Source organism: Sinocyclocheilus anshuiensis, unplaced genomic scaffold (genome assembly GCF_001515605.1).
Source record: "Sinocyclocheilus anshuiensis isolate Anshui unplaced genomic scaffold, SAMN03320099.WGS_v1.1 scaffold1207, whole genome shotgun sequence".
In the NCBI taxonomy this organism is placed as follows: Eukaryota; Metazoa; Chordata; class Actinopteri; order Cypriniformes; family Cyprinidae; genus Sinocyclocheilus; species Sinocyclocheilus anshuiensis.
The window spans coordinates 604,578-628,267 of NW_015539914.1; the positions used below are offsets into that span (position 1 = coordinate 604,578).

The following is a 23,690-nucleotide window of genomic DNA, read 5'->3' on the forward strand; positions in this document are numbered from 1 at the left end:
TAGCCTACAGATTAATAAATTGCGTATGCGAGGCATGACATTAAAAACTACAACTCCCAGAAAGCCATTCTCAGAAGACGTGCACCCACTGACGCGCCCATACGTGATGACGCAATTTTTGCCTCGTTGGAGGGTGATTTCATCAGGAACGGGACAAAGAGTGAAGGCACTTCCCGTTTGTTGTCTGTCAACGTATGTTATTTCTGTACAAGATCATCAGAGGTAAGGGTTTATTTAAAGCATTTTAGATGCTTCTCGACTTTGCCTTAGCAAAATTCACAATTCTTACTGTAACTGTAAAGCTGTCAAATGTCAGACCTTTCACATGCTTTACCAAATACTTTAATTCCTATAATATATGCAATTGATCATAATTCCATTGTCCTGTTCTATTATATTTTGTTCTATTTTTTTATTAGTTTTACTATTATTAATAGCGTTATTATTGTCATTATCAATAAATCTGTTAAAACTCTGCGATACATATTGTCACTGTGATGAATATTTAGCAAATCGGAACACAACCAAATCAGATTCAAATTTGACCTGTATCGTTTTTTCACTAGTAACATTATTATCTGCACTGAGCTATCATCGTGTTATAGTAGTATTTCCTGGTTTAACGGGTTTTAAAACTATTTGTCACACACAGTATAATCATTTTGTGTTTGCGATTGTGACTTATTGTTAATGCTGTGAAGTTGTTGGTTGTCATTTGTGGTGTTGCGTTTAAGACGGAAATGCAGTCACATGATGAGTGGGCGGGGTCTGAACTTGATCGGGCTGTCAGTGCGCAGTGTCGCTGCAGATCTGCCGTTTCATATAGTCTCATTTGATTTCTACTTCTCTAAAGCACTGTCAGATGTCAGTTTGCGAGGATATGGAGAACACAGACCTGCTTGGTCTAATCTTCCCATATGAAGACCCAGGATCCGGTGATCTGTTCCTCACAGAGGGGAATAACTTGCTGGATGATTTGCTTTCAGAGCATGATGTATGTAACCTCCACGTCCATTGAACTAAATCTGAAAATAATTTCTAATTTCATGTTTTTGTCACGTAAAAGGTATATATAGTTATATAGTCTAGTATGATAAGAAAACCGATAAAAATGAAATGCAACTGCACCTTTTATAGTATTATGAAATACATTGATTAGATACAAATGCTTTTGTCTTTTTAAATGCTGCATGGAGTGTATTTATGTAATATATTATATATTTAAAAAATATAAATAATAAAAATAAGTATATTATTATAATATTAATAATAACAATTATCATAATATAAATAATAAAAATAAGTATATTATTATTATAATATTAATAATAACAATTATCATTGCATAATACAGAAGATGCTTTTATTCTTGCAAATGCTGAATGGAATGTGTTTATACAATAGTAATATTAATATAATAACAAATATTGTTGTACATGATCGATAGATACATTTGTTAACAAAGACATTAAAATTATTTATTTTAGATCATTATTATTATTAAAGTAATAGTAATGTAATTTCATATAATATAACATTTTATATATATATATATAATATTAATATTTATTATTGTTGTGCATGATAGATAAATAGATAGACAGTCAGACAGACTTTGTTGCAAATTAAATACATTTATTGTTAACAATTATATAAATTTATTTTGAATAATAATAATAAATAACTAAATAGAAGTTACTGTACAGTATGTAGATTAAATAGACAGACAGACAAAGAAATGCTTTTATTGTTGCAGATGCTGAGTGCAATGGATACAGAGGACTTTCTCAGCAGTCTTCTGGGTGAGGAAGAGGACGGCCTGACTATCAACTGCTTGTCTCAGTCTCCTCACGGCAGTGACAGCGGCATCTCTGAGGACACCACCCCTCCATACTGCCAGAGTCCACATGATAGCAGTGAGACAGACACCGTCCCCAGTCCAGGTGTCGAGCCTCTGCTTTATTCCGAATGTGTGACAGAGAGCTACAAGGCCCAGGTGGTGCAGACAGACCACTGCTACACCCTGCCACAGGGCACAGATGCCCTGCTGAGTGTCCGATCAGAGAATCCAGAGTCTGATGTCTTCATAGATGTAGGTAAGGTCATGTTGTGGTGTGTAGAGCCATATGAAATATTCTTGTTTCTTTTTTTTTTTTTGTTCAAATGGTTTATTTAAGTGTCCCATCATAAATTTTATTATCCTCCCGTCAGATGATTTGGATGATAGTATGGAAGATGGCTTCTCCCCCGTGCTGCCCTGCTCACTCACGATTGAAGACTCCACACAGAGCAGCAAACCAGACAACCTGGTACATTTCAAATGATTTTAAGAAAACAGCAAATTGTTACCATGACAACTCAGATCAGATATAATGTGCATATTTTGTCTCCAGTTCCAGTTCAAAGAGATTGTTTTGACTGATGAGGAGAGGAGACTTCTGGCAAAAGAAGGTGCAACCATTCCAAATCATATGCCTCTTACAAAGGTAAGAGAAATGGGTTCTGATTAATGGTGCTTTCATATTGATGTTTTGCAACAAATTTTGAAATGCAAAATTCAACGTAACATGATAGTGTTAGCTAAAATGCTGTGTGCCTTTAGGCAGAGGAACGGACCCTGAAGAGGGTGAGGAGAAAGATCCGGAATAAGCAGTCTGCTCAGGAGAGTCGCAAGAAGAAGAAAGTTTACGTTGATGGCCTAGAGAACAGGTTAGTGTGAGAGACAGACATTATGACAATCATAATGTTTCTTAAAATACAGGAAGCACTTAACATTTAACTATGAAGCTATTGCACAATATACTGTGTATTCAGTGCTTGTAACTGTTGTAGTTCAGTTGATACTTCAGCTGTTATTAATTCAATGAATAAGGTTTCAGGAATGAATTATATATATTGTGCAAACCAAAGATGCAACACTGTGTTGTTTTTGTGATTTACACTACCGTTCAAAAGAGTGGGGTCAGTAAGATTTTTTAAATATTTTTGAAAGAAGTGTCTTATGCTCACAAAGACTTCATTTATATCCTCAAAAATACAGTAAAAACAGTAATATTGTAAAATATTATTACAATTTAAAATAACTGTTTTCTATTTTATTATGTTGTAAAATGTTATTTATTCCTGTGATGTGGTCATTACTCAAGTCTTTAGTGTGACATGATCCTCTGAAATCATTCTAATGTTTTTTTTTTTTTCCAGGATTCTTTGATGAATAGAAAGTTCAGAACAGAAATTATTTGAAATAGAAAACTTTTGTAAAATTATAAATGACTTTACCGTCACTTTTGAGCAATTTAATGCTGTGTCAAAGTATGAATTTCCTTAAAAAAAATCTTACTGACCCCAAATTTTTATATGATAGTGTGAATTTGAATATTATTTGTAAATTGCTTAAATAGTTTTAAGTAATTGAAATAATATTTTTTATATCCATAGGGTTGCGATCTGCACTGCTCACAACCAGGAATTACAGAAGAAAGTTGAGATGCTGCAGAAACAAAACATGTAAGCCTTCATCATGTGTTTTCATCATCAGTAGCATAACATAATTTTAGTGAAGATTTTAATGATACTTAATTGCTACTAACAACAATTGTTGGTTTTCTATATAAAGATCCCTTATTGAACAGCTAAGAAAACTGCAGGCTATGGTGAAAATGTACACAATGAAAACCACCACAACTAGCACTTGTATTATGGTGAGTATTTAGCCACTCTAGAATGTAATCTATCAGTGGGGTTGTAGTTCTGTTGAGTTGGTTTTATTTGAACACATATTTATTGGTCATAAATGAAATATGATGCACGAGTGTAATCTTTCACCAGCATGTAATGGAAACTTTGTGTCTTGCAGAAATACAATGGCAGTGTGATGTGTTTCCTGACCTTCTCTGTTGTCACTTTTTCAGGTGTTCCTGCTTTCTTTCTGTCTGATCATTTTCCCCTCAGTCAATCCTTTTGGCAGCAGCAATCAGAAAGATCTGTATACGTCATCTACAGGTGAGCACAACATTTGTCATTGTTTCCATAGGGTGCTGAGGAATGTTGTCCTGCTTGTTATTCTGTTTTGTTGTACTGTATTGTTCTACTTATACAGTAATGCAGTTTCAGTAATCAATACCAGTGAAATCTCACAATAATTGATGCTAATTTAACAAGGATAACTAATATGCTAACGATATGTGAATATCAATAACTAATATGCCAATAAACACTTCCTTATTTTAAAAATTTGTTTAAAAAATAAGTTAAATAGTTAATAATATTTAAATTGCATTAAAATTAGTAGCATGTGCCCTTTTTCAAACAAACATTGATTAAAGTTATACATAAATAGTCTAGTAAGTGTCAATAAAAAAGCAGTAAAATAAATATAAACATAAAAGATACAAGCTTCATGTTTTTTTAGATATCTAGGAGGTTATTTTAGTGTAATTGATATACTATTATAAATCTTGTTAATATTCTGAAATAGTTTATTTTTATATTTTGTTTGTATGTTAATTTTTGTTAAAGTTTTAGCAATTTGGTAGTGCGTTTTTGTCATTTTTATTAGTATGTTTTTAAATATGTCTATAGTTGTTATTACTTTTTATTTATTAGTTTTAGTCTATTTAGTTTTAGTTATTTTAGTAGTTCAAGTTAAAGTAAACCAAAATGAGAAATGTTGCCTTGGAAACTAGCTGAAATAAAATAAGCTTAATTTTTTAAATATTTTATTTCAGTTAACAGTTATTTTATTTCAAGTAACAAAACATTTTTATGTTTTAGTTTTGTTTAACTATAATATGCCTGGAGCAAAGTAAAGTAAAAAAAAACCTACTTAAAATATTGTATTACAAAAAGGTTAAAATAACTGTGTTATGATTTTTTTTTTTTCCCCTTCAGTTTTCTACCTAAGTACTGGTGCTTTACGCATAATTAAAAAACATGGTTTTCCCCTGCTTCTAGGAATGTCCCGAGCCCTGCGGTCTTATCCAGCTACCCTGAAAGACGACATTATATCCACGTCTGCTAAAGAAGTGCCAGATCAGGATGTCCTCCTCATGGCCACTGTAGAGAATAACCAGGTGCTGCTGTCCGGCGCTCAGAACCACACACCTGACTACCAGCGGGTCGAGCAGTCTGACTCTGAGTCTGGTGTCAACAGCAACTCATCTGCTGACTTCCCCACTCCTGCCCAGTCAGATCTCAAAGCGGACGGATCTCTCTCAGAGTCCCACAGGAACTCAGCAGCATCTCCGGTGATCTACGACAGCCAGAGCAAAACCAAGGAGAGCTGGATGGAACAGAAACCCACGTCAGTTATAATACAACAGCACCGATCTGATGAAATGTAGGAGAGCATCTAAAACAAAAATTGCTTTGTTTTAGATGAAAAATTCAGTATAGCCATTTTCTCTTTTTCCTTCATTTTTATTTTTTTACATGGATCTACTGTCATGCTATAACAGCACTTTTTTTAATAATAGCAGCCATTTGTTAGGATGTTATTGTCCTATTCATCTGCACAAATGATGACTGGAAACGTGAATTTCATATTGTCATATTGTTTTGAACTCTGCATTGCGTCCACATTGAGTTTTAGTACATTCAGGAAATGTATTAATTTGTCTGTATTACTTGAGACATTTTAGGTCTTTTGGGCATCTAGTAAAATATAATTTTCCCTTTTTTAGTAAGGGAGCCACATGCTTAAAGAGATTCCACTACTGAAAAACGATCAGTCCTAGTGATATGGGAGTGTATTTAGAAAAGGGAAAAGCTTTTACATTTTTTTTTTTTTTTGCTTGTGCATTGTTTGTGGCTTAGAACCTCTTCCGTCAAACCGCTGTAAATTTAGCATTAAATGTACATTTTAGAGGGGGCATAGTGTTGCACATATCCACACAAATAAAAAATTGTTTATGTCTGTATATGTATATACGTATGAAAAGAATGTCATGATCTGCTGTGTCAGAGAAGCATTTTTATGTTATTTTTTAATGTTATTTTGTTTGTTTCTTAAAATACTTTTTATTGCAGTCTTTTTTTTATTGATTTCTTTCATTCTTTGGTCATATGATGCACTGATGTATCTGTAAACTTGGAATGTTCATAAACTGTTTATCATGTTATAATTAATAAAAAAATGATCAGTTTACTATAAAAAAATCATTTTTTCCATTCCATCACAATGAAAATTGATATAAATAAATGAATGAACAATAAAATAATACTGATAATAACACTAGACATCATGCATATAATGGCACTAATTTCAAAACTGGGATTCTTATAAAGTGATCTATAAAAGACGAAACCTTGAAACTAGGTCAGTCTTCTGTACATGTCCGAGCATGTTATCACAGTCAGACATGTCCTTTTTAGGCTGATAGAAAGAAATGCAAATCAACACAAAGTAACCTATAAAAATCTAAATTATCCTGTTTTACTTTAATGCAAATGCATTCGCTAAAACTGAGACGTAAATCTGTACCAATCTATTTTGACACACATACGAAAAAAACGTCATAACCTCAAAAAAAGCTCATTAAGTATATACAAGTAGATAATATCATTGCTTACAATGTTAAAAGTAAAAACGCTGATATATATATATATATATATATATATATATATATATATGTTACCAAGAACATATTTAAAAGACGAAACCTTGAAACTAGGTCAGTCTTCTGTACATGTCCGAGCATGTTATCACAGTCAGACATGTCCTTTTTAGGCTGATAGAAAGAAATGCAAATCAACACAAAGTAACCTATAAAAATCTAAATTATCCTGTTTTACTTTAATGCAAATGCATTCGCTAAAACTGAGACGTAAATCTGTACCAATCTATTTTGACACACATACGAAAAAAACGTCATAACCTCAAAAAAAGCTCATTAAGTATATACAAGTAGATAATATCATTGCTTACAATGTTAAAAGTAAAAACGCTGATATATATATATATATATATATATATATATATATATATGACCAAGAGTAAATTAGAAGAGTTTAAAAGGACATTTAAATATCTGTGGAACGCTGATAAATCATTTTTTCTTATTTCATTGTTGTACCTGCAGATGGCGCCACAACATCTCGAATCACTGTGCTATCATTAGTTCTGCACATGTGGCTTTAGAAAAGGAGAACAATAAATCTGTTGATATAATGCCACTTTCGATCATCCAGTTGTACTGTGTTTAACTGTGGTATCGTGTATCAGTACCCTGCAGGGTTGATTTCAGATGCATGAATTTATGGAGTGTTTCAACATGAGCAAATATTCATCCCTGCTATTTGAGATGATGAGCAAGTGCATCTTTTGTATCTGAATGGCGTGATTCACTCGGCCACTTGTGCACAGCCGCTAGATGGCGCCTAACATAAGAGTAATATCAATCATAAACCCCAAATCTCGGTGCTTTTAAATAATATTGACGCATTAGTTATTACATCATTTGGCATATTAGGAGAAACGTCTCTAAAAGTTGCAAGTAAACATAGATCAAGTCATATCTACTCTACCCTGCTGTAAGAATCCGTTTAAACCAGGTTTGATGGTTTAAGCAGGTCTCCCAGACGATTAAAATGGTCTTCAGCTACTCTACCATCCTGACTATCTCAAAGTGCCTATAACCTCTCTGAAACCAGGCTGGGAGACCAGTTAAGACCAACTAAATAGTCGTGTCAGCAAACTGCTGCATACAGAATTACCGAACTTACAATAGCCAGTTTGAACAAGACTTGATGTTGTAGTCTGATATGTGCAGCGCTGTTTCGAGGTGTTACTGAATAATTGATTAATCTCTATTTACGGGAATAACATTGCTCACCGTTTTAGACGTGGTATTAAGAGCTAAACAGGCCTGAGGTGGAGTGATAGTTATCTGCTATTTCTATGTATGCATTCAACTGACTGACTTCCAAAGTTTGAACAAAAGTTTTGGCTCTTGGTCTCACTGGGACACATTTTCTGCAGTCTGCAACAAAGCCAGGGGCAGGTGGAACATGAGGCTGTTATTCCTGCTTTAGGGCCAGCCAAGCAGTCATTAATGGGCACACGACAAAGACACATAAATTAGGATGACTCCTTTACAAATGCAAAAGAGTGGCGTGTGCCTCACTCACCAGTCTTTGTGTCTGTGGGGCTGGTGGGGGTCATGTTTTGCTTACATTGTGGAGACCAAGGACAGCAACCCTGCTGGATACATGCATGAAACATGGTAGTTGGTTCCTAGCTGGTTTGAACTGGAGCAACAACAAACCAACTACCTGAAGTCACCTTTGTGAGGACCATTGTGAGGGTTAGATTAATTAACATCAATATAAAACAAATTAAAATGTGCGATATTAGAGTTAACCACATTAACTCTGGCATAATTCCGTTTTTCTAGATGAAGGGATTAAATAATAAAATGAACTCAACAACTTCACGCAGTTTGTACCCGAGCAGTAAGAACGAGCACGAGCCGTACTTTGTGTTGTTGACAGAGTAATATTTGAATACCCACGTGGGCTGTTTACAGTCAAGGCGATTGCATCAGAGTAATTTACATACACCCTTGCCACCAGCCAATCAGAACCGGGTATGAGCGGAATGCCCGCCCACTGCCGATAAACTCAGCTGATTCCGTATAAAACAAGGCGAGCACTTGACACGGCGTCATAAACTCAAAGCTCACCGCAAGGGAAACGCACGCAAAACGCGACTTAACGTGGATTTAAACAATGACTTTTGAAGAATTTAGTGGACAAGATAACGCAGCTGCTACTGGCGATAGGTGAGTTTCTTATTCAGCTGATGCTATTTTCGTTTTTTTTGCGTTTTATCAAAGAAATGCTAGGTAAAGTATATTGACTAACACGCCGGTTGTGTTCTCCAGAATGCAGAGTGCAGGAACGGCACTAGAGGAGCTTCTGGTCTCCGCTAGGAAGCAGGACTGCCTTACCGTTGGGGTGTATGAGTCTGCACAAGTCATGAATGTGTAAGTATCTGTTTATTTATTACTAAACGGCTTAAGGTGATGCTTTTAGTATGCATTATGTCATTAGACACTGAGAGGGTGGCATATGGAAATGTTTCTTTAATTACCTAGTCTTCCCAATAATGAATAATTGGGTGCATCCTTATGCAAGCAGCACACGCTGAACCGTTCCCTAATCAACATATCTCCTTTATGCAACCTCAGTGACCCAGACAGCGTTGCTTTTTGCGTCCTGGCTACGGATGAGGAGTATGAATGTGACATCGCCTTGCAGATCCACTTCACTCTCATCCAAGCCTTCTGCTTCGACAACGACATCAACATTGTTCGTGTGAATGACATTGAACGTCTTGCTAACATTGTGGGCAGTGATCAGGATGAGGAACCTAAGGACGTACACTGCATACTTGTAACTGTGAGTATCTCAACTCCTCTTCACTGCATCTGCACCTACACTTTGTCAACACCTACATTTGCACTACATCTGCGTGTCTTACTAATATTGCTTCTATTTTTTTCCCCCAAAGAGCCCCAGTGCTGACTCTTGGAAAGATTCTGCTCTTGAGAGATTGAGCTTGTTCTGTGAGGAGAGCCGCAATGTCTACGAATGGGTGCCTACGATTACTCTGCCAGAGCGCTGATAGGAGATGGTTTTGGCACGTGAATGAAACCAGAAACAAGTCGAAGATGTCCATCCTAAAGGGTACACCGGTGCAAAGCGAAAAAGCTTTGAGATCTTGCCTGGATTATTCTCACAACTGGGAGGATAAAAGTGGACTGACCCAGCGAACGGTTGGCCGTCCTGGAAAAGCTGATGTTCAGAATCTATTTTTGGACGAGCATGGAAAAGTGAAAGCTCCCGTGCTTCTCAAGTCTGTTGTGGTGGCATCGCGGAGACAACAGGAGAGTAAAGGACAGGTGGACTGTGAGAGCACGTTCATGAGATTGACGGCGAAGAAGAGCCTTGGAATTCGTGTTCTTGAGGAATGAGATGTGGATTTTAAAGAGGAACTAAGTTTAAGTGACATTTTGAAGATGTTTTGAGGTCTAATGTGCACTTGGGGTGTTGTCTGAAAAATATTACATGGACACTAGTGTAACTTGTCTTTTGTGATATCCTGGGGGGGGGGGTTCCCATCCTACCATAAATGGTTCCTATTATGAAGTTGTGCTTTTTGTCAAATATTCATAATGCAATGTCAAACTGTGGTGAAGAAGCCACCATTTCTGCAATACATTTTAAAATAAATACCTTAAAAGTGGTATGTTTCATTTCAAAGTTGTCACCTTTCAGCAATGTGTTTTATTTTCACTCCGTTACATCAGAGGAGGGAGTTCAGGGCAGTTCAGTAACACAGTCTACAAGAGAGAAAGAGAGGTTGCGATTGCACTAGAGAAACTGGCACCTCTCCAAGCTCTTACTGAACTTTCACCACCCATGCACCAGCTGCTTTCTTTAAAGGGCTTGCTCAACTGAAGCGCCCCCCTTGCAATGGGGGACTGACTTCTGTCATGTGTAGGTTTTGCACCATCCATTTGGAGCAGAGGCAGGATGACTAATTGAGCTGAACTCACCAAACACAACAGTCGAAATTGAGCCGTCTTGACAGTAAAGGTTACAATATAGGGGGTGATTTTAAATCTAAAATGCACTTTTTTTTTATTTTGCATTAAATACAATTATGAAATGTAATAATAAAAAATACATATTTTGTACAAGCTGAAGTACATTAGCAGCAAGTTAATACGAATCCCATTTCCTTGATGACTCCATTTACTAAGTCAATTCAACTCATTCAACTTCATTGTGTGCATATGGTTTGTGGTTTACAAGAGAAAGGGTGCTAAACTACCAGTAAGACACTCATTTGCGGTTTGTTTGATCTCTAGTTACGCTGTCCAGTCAGCCTCGTGCTGTCTTCCAAAGTTACATCACTGGAAATTTTCTGAAAAGAAAGCTGCATATGTTTAACAGCAAATACTTGCACCAGGTGTTGTGTACAGATGGCAAATGCCCGAAGCAAGTGCATCCAAACTTAAAAGAGCATTTCAGGTAGTGCCTGAAAAGTCTTTGTGCACTTGAAAGTCCACTGACAAGAAAGCTAAGCTCATGCACACACAAAGCAACACACACCTGTTATGAAAACAAAGAACAGCAGACAGCGGTTTCACAAAGAGAATCGCACACTCCCTTGGATAGTAATTGATCTTTGCAGTTTACTTTCATTAATTAATAACAGCTAATGCATTGAAGTCAAGAAACTGGGTCAATTGCAAAGGAGGTACCATGGAGATCCCCTTAAGGTCATTCTAGTAACAAACACCCACAAACATATTCTTTGTAGTCTTTTTCATCACAGCTGTCCAAGTATTCTCAGAAACAAAAAAATGCCTTTATATCTGTTTCAGAGGTGCAGTTGACACTTTTTTTCTGAGCTGCTTTTTGTGGGGAGAGGCTAATCTAGACTGCATTTCCTTTAAAATATCAGACAGATTACATACTTTTAAATAAATGTTGTAATATGTCTGCCTTACTCTGTCTGGTCATTTGTTGCATTCACTGAATGACAAGCAACTCACACATCTGTCACCTGCTCAGAGGAGAGTGCACTGCATGTGACTAGTGACGGGCCCTCACATGCTCTCAATATGAAATGCATTTCTCATCATATTTCCGCCCAAGGCGCAGCGTTTTTCTCAGAGACCAAGAGACCTTCTGTGAAAAACACACAGTAAAGTTCCACACAGTACTTTTCAGGAAACGTAAGTGAAAGGTCACCAAACTTTCCTGTGAATAGAGTTTCAGCATTAGACTACTCACCACCTTGTAAAAGGCAATGACTTGTTGCTCCCCACCGATTAAAACATTTTGTTTCTCATTTGTGTTCACAGGTGCACAAGGCTTCAACAAACCGAAGAAAAAGAAAAAACACTTCACCCTGAAAACCGCTTTGCAGCTGGCTTGATGTCTGCATTGCACACATGTGCCCCTCCTTTGTAAGCCCTGCAGCTAGTGACTCAACCCAGACAGTAGTACTGGCATCTGTTAGCACTAATGCTCGCTCTGATCACCAGCCACAGACATAGTGTTCTCTGGGTCTAGTGACTCAGGAACAATGAGATGTGAAGATATGAGAGCAAATTTTGGGTTTGACATCTGCTTTTTCTGTTAGTGCTGTTTTGAACTAATTGGATTATAGATGCCCCTTTCACACATGTGGTTATGATTAAAGGTGTGGATACATTTGCAAAGGTTCTGTGAAATTTTCACAAGACAAAAAAGTCAGTTGTTTTTTTGTCAATAATGTAAATCAGGGGTGTCCAATCCTTCTCCTGGAGGGCCACTGTCCTGCAGAGTTCAGCTCCAACCCCAATTAAATACACCCGAACCAGCGCATCAAGGTCTTACTATGCATACTAGAAACTTCCAGGCAGGTGTGTTGAGGCAAGTTGGAGCTAAACTCTGCAGGACAGTGGCCCTCCAGGACCGAGTTTAGACACCCTTGATGTAGATGTATGAAGCACAGCACACAAGGAAGTCACTTTCAAACCAAGCAGCTTTCTGTCAGTGCAATGAATTTGCATGACCAAATGTTGCGAAAATTGTTGAGAAATTTGCATGTGGAATTCTTTCATCCTCATGCAAATCTCATGGATTCCTATTGAAATTACTAGATTTTGCCAGTGAAAATTTGTAGAGCAACGGTAAATGTAACTACACCATAATGCCATGAATTTAATGCTTGTGTATGTGAACAAGCTTTTCAGAGTTATGGCCTGTTCTCACCAAAGATGATAACTATAATGATAATGTTTTAATTATTGTTCTAATTCTTTAAGAATAGGCCACAACTATAATGACAAGGTGAACGTGATTTCACCAATTACAACATTTTCCTGGATCAACATCCTTGTTGATCCTGGAACAACATTCCAATCAACCAATCAGAATCGAGGGATACGTTTTTAAGAAATGTTAGTTTCAGGATTACAATCAGGGTTAGATGCTTCTACACCCTTGTTATTTACCTATCATTTCCCACTGCTTTTAGGAATAAATTATGGGTAGGGTTAGGTTTAGGGGTAGGGATATGGTTAGGTCTTTATTTTTGGACAGTAATGTTGATCCAGGATCAACAAAAGATGTTGATCCAGGAACATGTCCAGAAAAAGCTTTTTTATATAGTAAATATAAAATACAAAAAAACTTGATAGTTAAGTTAGAGAACATGGCTGCAGATATCAGTCTACCTTTTTATAAGGCTCATGCAAAAATGAAAAACAACAACAACAACAACAACAACATTGGACTCCATTGACTTTAACTGTAAAACCAGTTGAAACTTGTTAAAAAAATGTATTTTGTTTTCCACAGAAGAAAGAAACTCACACAGGTCTTATTTTTCGGTGAACATGCTTAAACATTATTGTGGAACAGAAAAACAATCTTGTAATTGTTGAATAAGCAGTACTTTTTCCATTCTAAAGAATTCTGTGATCTCCCTGATTACGATTGGCTGCTCTTTATGTAACCAGTTCTGATCTCAGAGTACATGGACCAACAGGCCCAGAATAGCATTGTAGCACTTGTACAGACACTACATTCAGGCCTGAACTGTGTGGTATGAGTGCAGGGCAGCGCCAGGATATTCATGGGTCACATGCTGCTCAGATTGTTCTGCATTCCTTCTCATTGATCTACTATTTAGGCAGTACTGCAGGGTGGAAGACAGTGTCAACATTCCTGGCATTTTTAGGTTATCTTTTGTAGTCATGTGTCTGTGCTATGCTGTCACTGTGGGAGAGGCACAGTCACAAATTTGGCGGTGCTGCTAATGTTCAAATATGATGCTTAAATATGTTGGTATAAGCATGTATGCCAGATATTTCAGAATGCAGAGCTGACATCCATGAAATATCAGAATCAAATGCAGAGCTGTACGGACACGATTAATTCTTACAGACATGAAATGCAGTAGGTATGTTGTGAGAGCGACACTATGTGCCTCTCCACATGTCTGAGATATCTGAAAGTCTGTGGCAGATGACACTGCAGGTACGGCAGATTGCCAAATGTGAGCTACATATGGAGTTTAAAGAAAAACTCTCACATAACTTGCATGCACAAATGCAAGAAATGTCTTCAGGATAATTCAGAGGCCAAGAAAGAGAAGTATGAGGTGAGGTATTTTTAAAAATGACTTGACACAGCATCATAAAAATGCATGATTGTGGGATTGACAGCAGACCATGGAAAGCAATGATAGTGTGAAAAAGTTGAGAAATGCTCAACTTTATGCATTTAAGGAGGGGGTCTGCAGCAAACAGCTATGAGGTTCAGGAAGATTTCTGACATAATAGGCAGATTGTGCTGGGGTTTCTGCTGGATTTAGTGTGTAAATCATATTATTTGCACATGTAATACATTGCAGCTGTTATTTGTATGTTGCATCTTACAGTTTGTTTACAAAAATGTATTAAATTGACTCTGTATCTACAATATACATTCAAACTCACTATAGCAGAGGTGTTATAGCATTTTCCTGCTGCAGTATAAATACACCACTAAGCGCAAATGCGCTTGATGTGAATGGTCACATAAGGAAGCAGAGAGCAAGAGAAAGTGTCAGGATAAATTTAGGCAAAGAGTTTTAGCAGCTGTGTTACCCAAAGCATTCTGAGCAGCAGCACACTGTAAAATAGGAAACCTCTGGAGAAGTTCTAGGCATCCTTTCAAAAAGAACAGATTCCATATCAGACATACCATTCATTAATGCAAAAACTTATGAGACACTTCAAATAAAAAGTTCCCTGAGAACATTTTTACAGCATGGTTGTATTCTATGCAGTCATTGATTGTTCCACTGCACTAAGACAAATGTCAGCACACAGGAACAAGCCCAGTCTGTCAGATAATAGGAATGTTTAAACTTAACAATAATACAGTATCACTAACTGATTTCTAGTCTGCTTGATTCAGAGAAACAGATTAAAGAGCCTCACCAATTCACTAGTTCCCTAATCCAGAAGGATAAGATGGAACTGGCTTAGTGCAAGAAGCCCTAGAGTTTAACAGGATTACACAAGGGTATCAAAGGAGTCTAGAGGCCGCACTGACTCCAGAGATCTTTATGATGGTCTAAGCTCTATAAATGCACCTGCTTGTCATCAAAAACATTTCCTACATAACAAAGAGACAATAGAAAGACAAACACAGAGAAACTTTTTAACAGCTAGGCCATTGCAGTGTAATCAACCAAATGACATGATTCATCAAAACGAAAAGATTTACAGATGTGTTACATTCTCTTGATTTTATTCTGTACCTTTTGCACACAGGCAAGGGTATAGAGTACAAAGCAAACAAATGAAATAAAAATGGGTTGCAGAAAAAAGGAAAATGACATTTTGAAGCTGCTCAATGTGGGATGGAAAAAGTTTTGTTTTCCTGACAGTTGGATCTGAAAGGTCAGGGTCACTAACCGATGCCCTTGACATGTCCAAACAAGCAATAGTAAACGGTGAGACACTCAAAGCATGCTCCCTCGCCCTCTGTCTCACTCTCTTCCCAACAGCATCTGTCTGATATTGACATAGATCCAGTGTGGAGAGGTTCCCCTCCCTTCAGTTAGTTGACATCCTTTGACTAAAGTCATACAGATATTACTATATACGCTATACAAAACGTAACATAAAACAACTTATAAGGCTATAACAGACACAAGTTGTTAGCACTGTCAATATTTTAATGCTACTTTTTTCCCATTTTTCCCATTTTGATTAGCAATTCCCAGCTGGTCTGAAAAAAATAAAATAAAATAATAATAATGCATTTGAATAATACAATTTTTAATATTAATATTTAGATATAAAATAAAATGGTACATATCCTGTACAGGTTTAAAGATAAAATAAAACAACTTCTAAGGCTGTATGCACCTACATGCCTATGCAACTTGTATAAATATGTAACTGTTCCCAGCTGATACCAAAAATAAAAAAGTAAATAATAAAAAAATAAAAATAATGATAAATAAATAAACAAAAATGCATTTAAATAATAAAAAATTATATTTACAAATGACATAAAATAATGAAACTGCAATGAATTAAAATTAAAACAATTCACAAATCCCATTCAACATACACAAATCTACGTTCTACTTAAATTAAATTTCAAATTTCTAACAGTTTTCAAGTTTCTTTGGTCTCTGTGCAAAGTAAACAATAAACATCAAGCAACAAGAAAGTATATTCATTTTATATTGCACCATCACATGTACAGGATGAAATTTGGTGGAATATTCACACGATTTACACAACATTAATATGCACTACCAGTCAGTTACTTTTTTCCAGTATGATTGAATCATAATGTATCTGATGCAACACCCTGCTTTCAGTAACACATATTATATTTCACCCAATCTCATCATTCTTGCTTCCTCAAAGAACGCTGTAACCCTGGCAACAAGGATTCGCCCTATTCCTTTCCTCTTGCCTTCACAAGACTCTCTTTCCACCAAATAGAAAAACACAGCCCACTGTTGTTGAGTGGAGCCATGCTACTGCAGGAAAACAAAACTAAGCTCTCCTTGTTTTGATGATGTTGCTTAATCTGTGTGGATGAGAGAGAGTCAAGGGAGGGGCTGCCAGCTGAGTGCTCGTGGAGTTTTGATCAATCAGAAGCTTGGGTCCATTGCCTTGCTGGTGTACGGGTTGTTGCTGGTGGTAACAGAGCTCTGATTGGTTGTTGAAAGATTGCTCAACTGTCTCAATGAGAAGGAGTTTTGAACAGAGTTATTATTGTTTTGGATCAAAGAGGTGTTTTGATTAAGCTTGTTTTTATTTGGCTCAAAAGGGGTGAGCAGAGTTTACCACCCCTGTGATGTCATTTGTGTTTATCATCTACTTTTTGCATTCTTGTGATCAGGTCTACATCCCACGTCAGATGAATCACCTTTGTTATCCTGGATAACCAGGGTCGTGCGCCACAGGTCAAACTTCGGTATTGATTTTGGATCTCTCTCATTCTCAGTCTTCAAAGGTGTCTCTAAAATTGTCACTTTAAAAACATTTAACTTAGGTTAATGTGTAACTTTTTGTATCTTTAGGGCACAAAAACGTACAAATGACAACAGTCATGTAAGGGTTCAATAGAGTTTCTCTGGTTGCCAAAGTTCAAGGGCGTTTAATACATAAACTTAGTCTTGTTTTCTCTGAGAGAAAGCACACTGAAGATGCTTGAATGGGATGTCTTTGTCCTGAGATACTCTGTTGCTTTGGAGACAGGCTAAGCCGTTAGCCAATCAGAGCTTAACTGTAGGACTGTTGCAACTATTATTGTACCCCTCAAATTACAGATCCTGCAGTATAGTAGTAAACATATTTATCAGTGTTATAAGGAAGGAAAACAAACAAACAAACAAACAAACACAGGGATAAGTAGAGGAAATTGTACAGTGAACTGTAGCGTTTACAAGTCAATAACATGTAGGAAGGGTATTCTTTATCTCAGATATATTTAAAAAAAATTTTTTTATTAGAATCGTATTTGAATTTGTTTTTATATTCAATAAATATATATATATATATATATATATATACTGTATAATAAATATTATTTGAGTGTCTATATATTATTATTATAATTTTGCATATTTCTAATTCATAATAACAATAATGCCAGTAACAACACCAAAGAAGCTGCAAAATCTAGAATATTCCCTCAATATCTGTCAAAATTGCACAGCAGTGTTATAAACAACCCTATTGCTGCTCTGCAGTGCATGATGTTGTGCAGATGCAGGTGCTGCTATGTGTGTGAACAGGGATGTGCGGCCACACATGTTGATCGTGTAAACAACGACCAGCACCCGGTTTTCAGACACACAGGATGCAGCTGGTAAAACTGCACCTACTGAGAACAAGTGCAACACCATGCAACATAATGCAAGAGACGAAGGAGAGTACATACAGACAAAATGCAAGAGAGATGTATGAGAGGAAGTGGAAAGGTGAACGAGCTGCACTGTGGTAAAGTGATAGCCATCCTGGTTGCCGGGTAGAAGTGAAACTGTTTCATCAGCATACAGCTTGTAGTGGGGGGATACGCTCTTGAAGCAGAGATGGGTGGGTTAGGCTTCCCCTGCTCCTTCCTCCAGAGCTAATGGAAGGAGCACAAAGGCTTTGCCTGTGCCTGAAGGTCTGCAGTGGGCTGTTATGTCCTCCAAATTAAAGAGCCTCTAGTGCCTCTGTGATGGAGGGGTGGGCTGAGAGGAATCCTCGGACTGTATTAGAGGACGTTAATGATTGTGGACGTGCCTGTAAACCACAGCCTCTCATTTTGTGCAGAGGCACTACCAGCTAGAAATGAACAAAAAACAAGAGTCTGTTTTGTTACTGTTATCTCTTCATTATTCCCACTGTTTGAAACCTCGTGATTTTTAACTGACTTCCCACAACATTGTATAATGACATTCTGCTCAACTGTAGTATACAGAGTTATAATATTCAATTATATGCTCTCATTTTCTTCATTTTTTATTATATTAATTTGATATTATGTGCACCTATATCTTCTGCTCTGCACAACTCTATTCATCTCAGGCTTAAAGGACCCTCCTCCCTTTGCACTCATTCACCTTCATCCCTCCCTCCCTTCCTTCCTTCATGACATTTGGGGGTCCCCCGGGAGAAGCAGATGGGAATACGGTTCCACTAACGTTAGTCTGGAGCCCAAAGGGAGAGAATCCCCCATTCAGACCCACACAGACAGTCTCCACATAGAAAGGCTCTTCAAAAGGCAAACATATCTCTACCCACTTACATTTCACCTGTTTTCACCCTAAATACACACACACACACACACACACACACACACACACACGAAAGCTGTGCTGAATTTGATGTTTTGGCTGCAGGTGCATGAATGACATCAAGTGCAAGCACAATGACTGATTTTATACCTCAATACCCACAATTTACACTGAAAAAAATACTTTTAATGAGTTTTTAATTACTTTTTTGACTCATTTTCTAGTAAAAATATATTTTTAACCTAAAAACAGATAAATGCACTTGAAAGCAGTACTTCATAAGATGTTAAGTCATTAACTAAGTTACTAAGACTTTTGCTGCTGAAATACATATATCTTGTTTTACAGGCAGAAATACTAATTTATAATCAGATATTTTTACAGTGCAGACATCTGTACACTTATATACTGTACATATATACTGTACACTTCTATTGTTTTAATATAAAGATAATGATTGTTTCACTTTGCTGATAAAATCCATCCACATTGTAAAAATACATTTTTCAAAGTTGTAAGTTTTAAAAGAAAATACTATTTCAGTCTTTCTACTTCAAAATGCATAATTAATTGCTAAATTTATCAACAATTCTATTCAATTTCTAAATGAAAATGGTTCTACATCAATGTTTTAAGTGCAGTCAGACATCTTTAAAATCCTTTTGTGTGTGTGTGTGTGTGTGTGTGTGTGTGTGTGTGTGTGTGTGTGAGTGTGTGTGTGTGAGTGTGTGTGAATACTGGAATAATATCCAGCTAGAGGCACTAACTCGGTGGAAATGGGTAGAAATTCAAAATATAAAACAGTTGAAACCGATTTGAAAACATTTGCACAAAGAAACTATGTTGTCACGTCACAGATAATGTACATTAGCTACATTGCCCATAATTAGTAAGTTGATCCTGTGCAGAAGGGACAATCTAGTGCCATACAATAGCATCATTACATGGATTTCCCAACCACATTCTTTAACCCAGCAGCAGTATAACAGTATGTGTGGGTCTATCAGTGGCTTACTTGATGGATGCTTTTGAAGGTGTCATGTATCGCTACAATATGTGTTGCAAACTGTTGCTGAAAAAGTGGACATTAAAGTGAATTTGGGTCCAGTGAGGGGCCTCTTGACCCTCCAGCTCTATTGTCCCTAATGAGTGGCAGATTGAGGGAACTGACAGCTGTGCTCTATCTCTCTCTCTCTCTCTCTGATTCCCTTCTCCTCTCCCTTTCCTCGACAGCTGCCATTGCCTCAGGCCACGGTGGCTTTGGCTCAGAAAGAATAGAGAGATGTTAGCACGTGTCCAATGGCTCCAGAGACAATGCATAGACCTCCCCCCCACCCCAATCCATCTCTCTGGCTCTTTCTCTCCCTGGCTTTTTACCCAGCAGAGCAACAAAGACGGGCAGCCGGGCTCCTGTACTCATCCAGAGAAACGCTCTAGCCAAAGATACATATCGGGAAGGACAAGCGGCAGCAGTATGGCACATTCAGAGAGAGACGGGCTGATGCGTCCTGATCAATCCCTTCTGTACGTGTGCTGAAAGCTCTGGTGTGTGGCACAGTGGCAGCTGCTGCTCCTGCACAGGAAATCTGACTCTGTTTTCTTTCACTGACACATGGCTGGCTGGAGGAACAGGAGTGATACAGTGGTTTGGGAGGGGGAGAGAAGTGTGCGTGGGTCTGCAGCGGGAAGAAAGGGCACACTTTGGCCCAAATAAAATCTGCTTTGCAAATGAATAGAAAGAGCTGGAGCACAGAATGAGACACTTTCACCCCTCAAAGAGAGGAAAAAATGATCATGTGACATCCATTGACTCTACACAAAAGAGGCTCAGTTAAGGGGTCTGCATTTGACATATTGATGTGACTTATACGATTTACCATAACAAGGCAAATACAAATCATTCCTGATGCATTAAAGTAAAGAAAAATTGTTAGATAAGGGATATATCAGCTGGTCATTATTGCTAAATAAATCCCCAAATCCCCCTTCACATATATTTAATAATATATAAATTTGTAATATATTAAAAAATATATGTTTATTATATTTTTATATATTAGTAATTTATATAGAATTATTATCTATAATCATATATCAGTTAATGAAATTACGGTATTTAACTGTAAATTTAAGTTAAAACCGTAAAACCGAAAACGTTGCTACCGTATTTTTTACGGTAAAATTCCGGCAACCACAGCTGCCGGTTTTTTACCGTAAATTTTACGGATTTTTTTATACACACATACATATACAGTAGTCAACATTTGAAGTGGATCAAAAAAGTTAATCAAAGTTTCAAAGTTGTCCTAAGACAAGAACGCATTTTGGTTTTAAGTTTTAGGACAACTTTGATGAAAGGTTTTGATCCATTTCAGATGTTGACTAGTGTATATATATATATATATATATATGTATTGTCTTTATTATATATAACCACAACAAAACCACAAAATTAATATTCATGTATAGATAAACTGTAATTAAACAAATTATAATATCATGTGCGAATATGAGACATGACGGACAATACGAGAGAAACTTTACAAGAAACTAGGACAGCTACTTTGCTTAACTGGTTGTCAGGCGCAATGATCAAATACTCTATTGTTGAGTGGTCATTTTAGTGGAACAGTGGACACAAAAAATGACCAATCAAGAATTCCTGGAGAGTCATGGACCAAACAGCATAATCAAAGTCATTTCTACCTGCTAAATTAACAAATATAAAAGTAAACTTTGTGGCATAATGTATGAATATCTGCATCGTTAATTGGGGTTAATATACTGGCTAACCGTACAGTCAAGTGACAATCTATTTAATGGCTTAATTTGATCTATTAAAATGAAATCTGCAATAACTGCCACATGCAGTGCTAGACTGCATTCAGTCAATCGCTTTCTGTTTTGTGTAGTAATTAGAGGAGTTTACATTGTCAGGCTGTGCAGTGATTAAATTACAATCACACCCTCTGTAGGGGCGTGTGATGGGGCAGATGGTTTTGCATGACCCAGAATGACGGGCCGTTGTGGGAGCTTCTGGGTCAGCCGTCATCTCAACAAAAGATTCATTTGGATGAGAACGAACACTCATCAGTCTTGCAAAATGTTGCCTATTAAATGCTCTTTTGTTACAAAGTGTGTCCGTTTTCACTGGGCGTCTTATTGTAATGTTCTTATGAGCAGGGCTGGACTGGGGCAAAAATTTGGCCCTGGACAAATCCAGCCCATGAGTCCACCCGTGAATGTTTTTGTTGGGGTTAGGGCCTTAAAATGGAGTAAATAAATCAATCAATAAAAAAAAGGACAGAAACAAATAATGACAGATATTATTGAATGTACTGCAAATACAGTTAACTGATTTAATATTGCATTTTTTGTCACATAGAAATGCACTTGAGAGTAAAGCACTGATTTTGAGCTAGGTAAATTTACTGCTATTAAACGCTTTCTTCTGTGAAAGAAATTTTGAAGAATGTTGGTAACCAAACCACTTTGGGTACCATTGACTTCTCTTATATATATATATATATATATATATATGTATATGTATATATATATAAAAACTTTTAAATATTCCACAGAAAGAAAGTCATACAGGTTTGTAATGACGGTAACATTGGTAAATTGTTAACACCTAATTTATGTAACACACTGACAGGCCTATTTATATTTCATCAAGCTCTAATTTAATTAACATTTTACTTCAATTAAAATTCATTAGAACGATTAAAAAGTTAAACTATTAATAATAATATTATAGTCACAGTAATAACATGCTCCTTGTTACCATGGATATGGTTTGTAAAATAAATAAATAAATAAATAAATAATAAACTATAACATTTATAATAAAAAATGGTGTAAACACATGCAGAAATTATGAAAACAACCTCTATGAAAGTGATTTATATTGACCAATATTTATCATAAGTAATAACAGCAACATTATGTATAAAACAAAAAATTCTGAGTCAAATCTGAATGGATCAAGCGACTTGGTAGACTTGGTTTATCACTTGGTAGAGCTGCAGAAGTGCAGTGCACGTTTGGCCTGCTTTCACCCAGGGCTGGCGGATGCATGGTTTAATCGGGTTGCACCGTTTCTTCACACATTTGAGGTATTTGCATTTTGCAGTTACTTTTTTAAAACAGCACCTTATATAGGGGATTGGGGAGATCTATCGGCCCACCCGGAAAGTCCCGGTTCTCCCTATGGCCAGTACATGCTTATGATTAAAGTGTGCACGGCCAAGTGTGATTAAACGATTATTAAGCAGGGTATTTGAAAAATGAAATTTATGCATTGGTTCATTTTGATGGTGGTAGGTTTGTGCAATATTATTTAGAATTATTGTTAACTGTATCTTATGCTAATAACTTCTAAATAAAATGTAACTTAGTTGTTCAGGCTTTTCTTTGCTCTGAATGGCACCATGTTGATGTAAGTCCAGTCATGATGAGATCACTGCCTAACCCACAGTGACACAATCTGTCAGTCTGCCACAGTTAAACACTCCAATAATTCAAATGACAGTTGATTCTGGACTCCTGAAAAGATTTCTTACAATATTAAGTCAGGAAAAGAGGAGGAATCATCATTTTAGCTTTATTACACTTTGGCATACTTGATTCTGATTGGTCAATAGTGGCATTCTGTGGCCAAACAGTCAAAATCAATACAAATATATTATATTACCACTAAAAACTGCTGGTTTTAATAATTACACTAATGCTAAATGATTATTATGAAAATGACAATTATCAGATTAATAATAATTAAATAATATATTTTAATAATTGTCATTCATAATTGTATAATTGTCCCAGACAATTGATTTCCTTATATCAAATAGATATTTCAATATTTATTTAAAAACAATTATGGATA

General features: G+C 36.6%; 2 protein-coding genes across 2 annotated transcripts; both read left to right on the forward strand.

Annotated features, from left to right (window-relative positions):
• Nucleotides 1–124: 124 nt before the first annotated feature.
• Nucleotides 125–6,150, forward strand: LOC107686399 (cyclic AMP-responsive element-binding protein 3-like protein 4). The gene is made up of 10 exons (XM_016483366.1): nt 125–222; nt 854–994; nt 1,757–2,096; nt 2,212–2,309; nt 2,394–2,486; nt 2,603–2,709; nt 3,439–3,507; nt 3,617–3,701; nt 3,912–4,002; nt 4,954–6,150. The coding sequence occupies exons 2-10, from the start codon at nt 863–865 to the stop codon at nt 5,340–5,342; spliced, it is 1,404 nt and encodes a 467-aa protein (XP_016338852.1). The 5' UTR covers nt 125–222; nt 854–862; the 3' UTR covers nt 5,343–6,150.
• A 2,492-nt stretch (nt 6,151–8,642) lies between these two features.
• Nucleotides 8,643–10,267, forward strand: LOC107686412 (growth arrest and DNA damage-inducible protein GADD45 gamma-like). Its single transcript, XM_016483382.1, has 4 exons — nt 8,643–8,780; nt 8,883–8,984; nt 9,189–9,399; nt 9,512–10,267. Exons 1-4 carry the CDS (start codon nt 8,728–8,730, stop codon nt 9,623–9,625), a joined length of 480 nt encoding a protein of 159 aa, XP_016338868.1. The 5' UTR covers nt 8,643–8,727; the 3' UTR covers nt 9,626–10,267.
• Nucleotides 10,268–23,690: the final 13,423 nt, after the last annotated feature.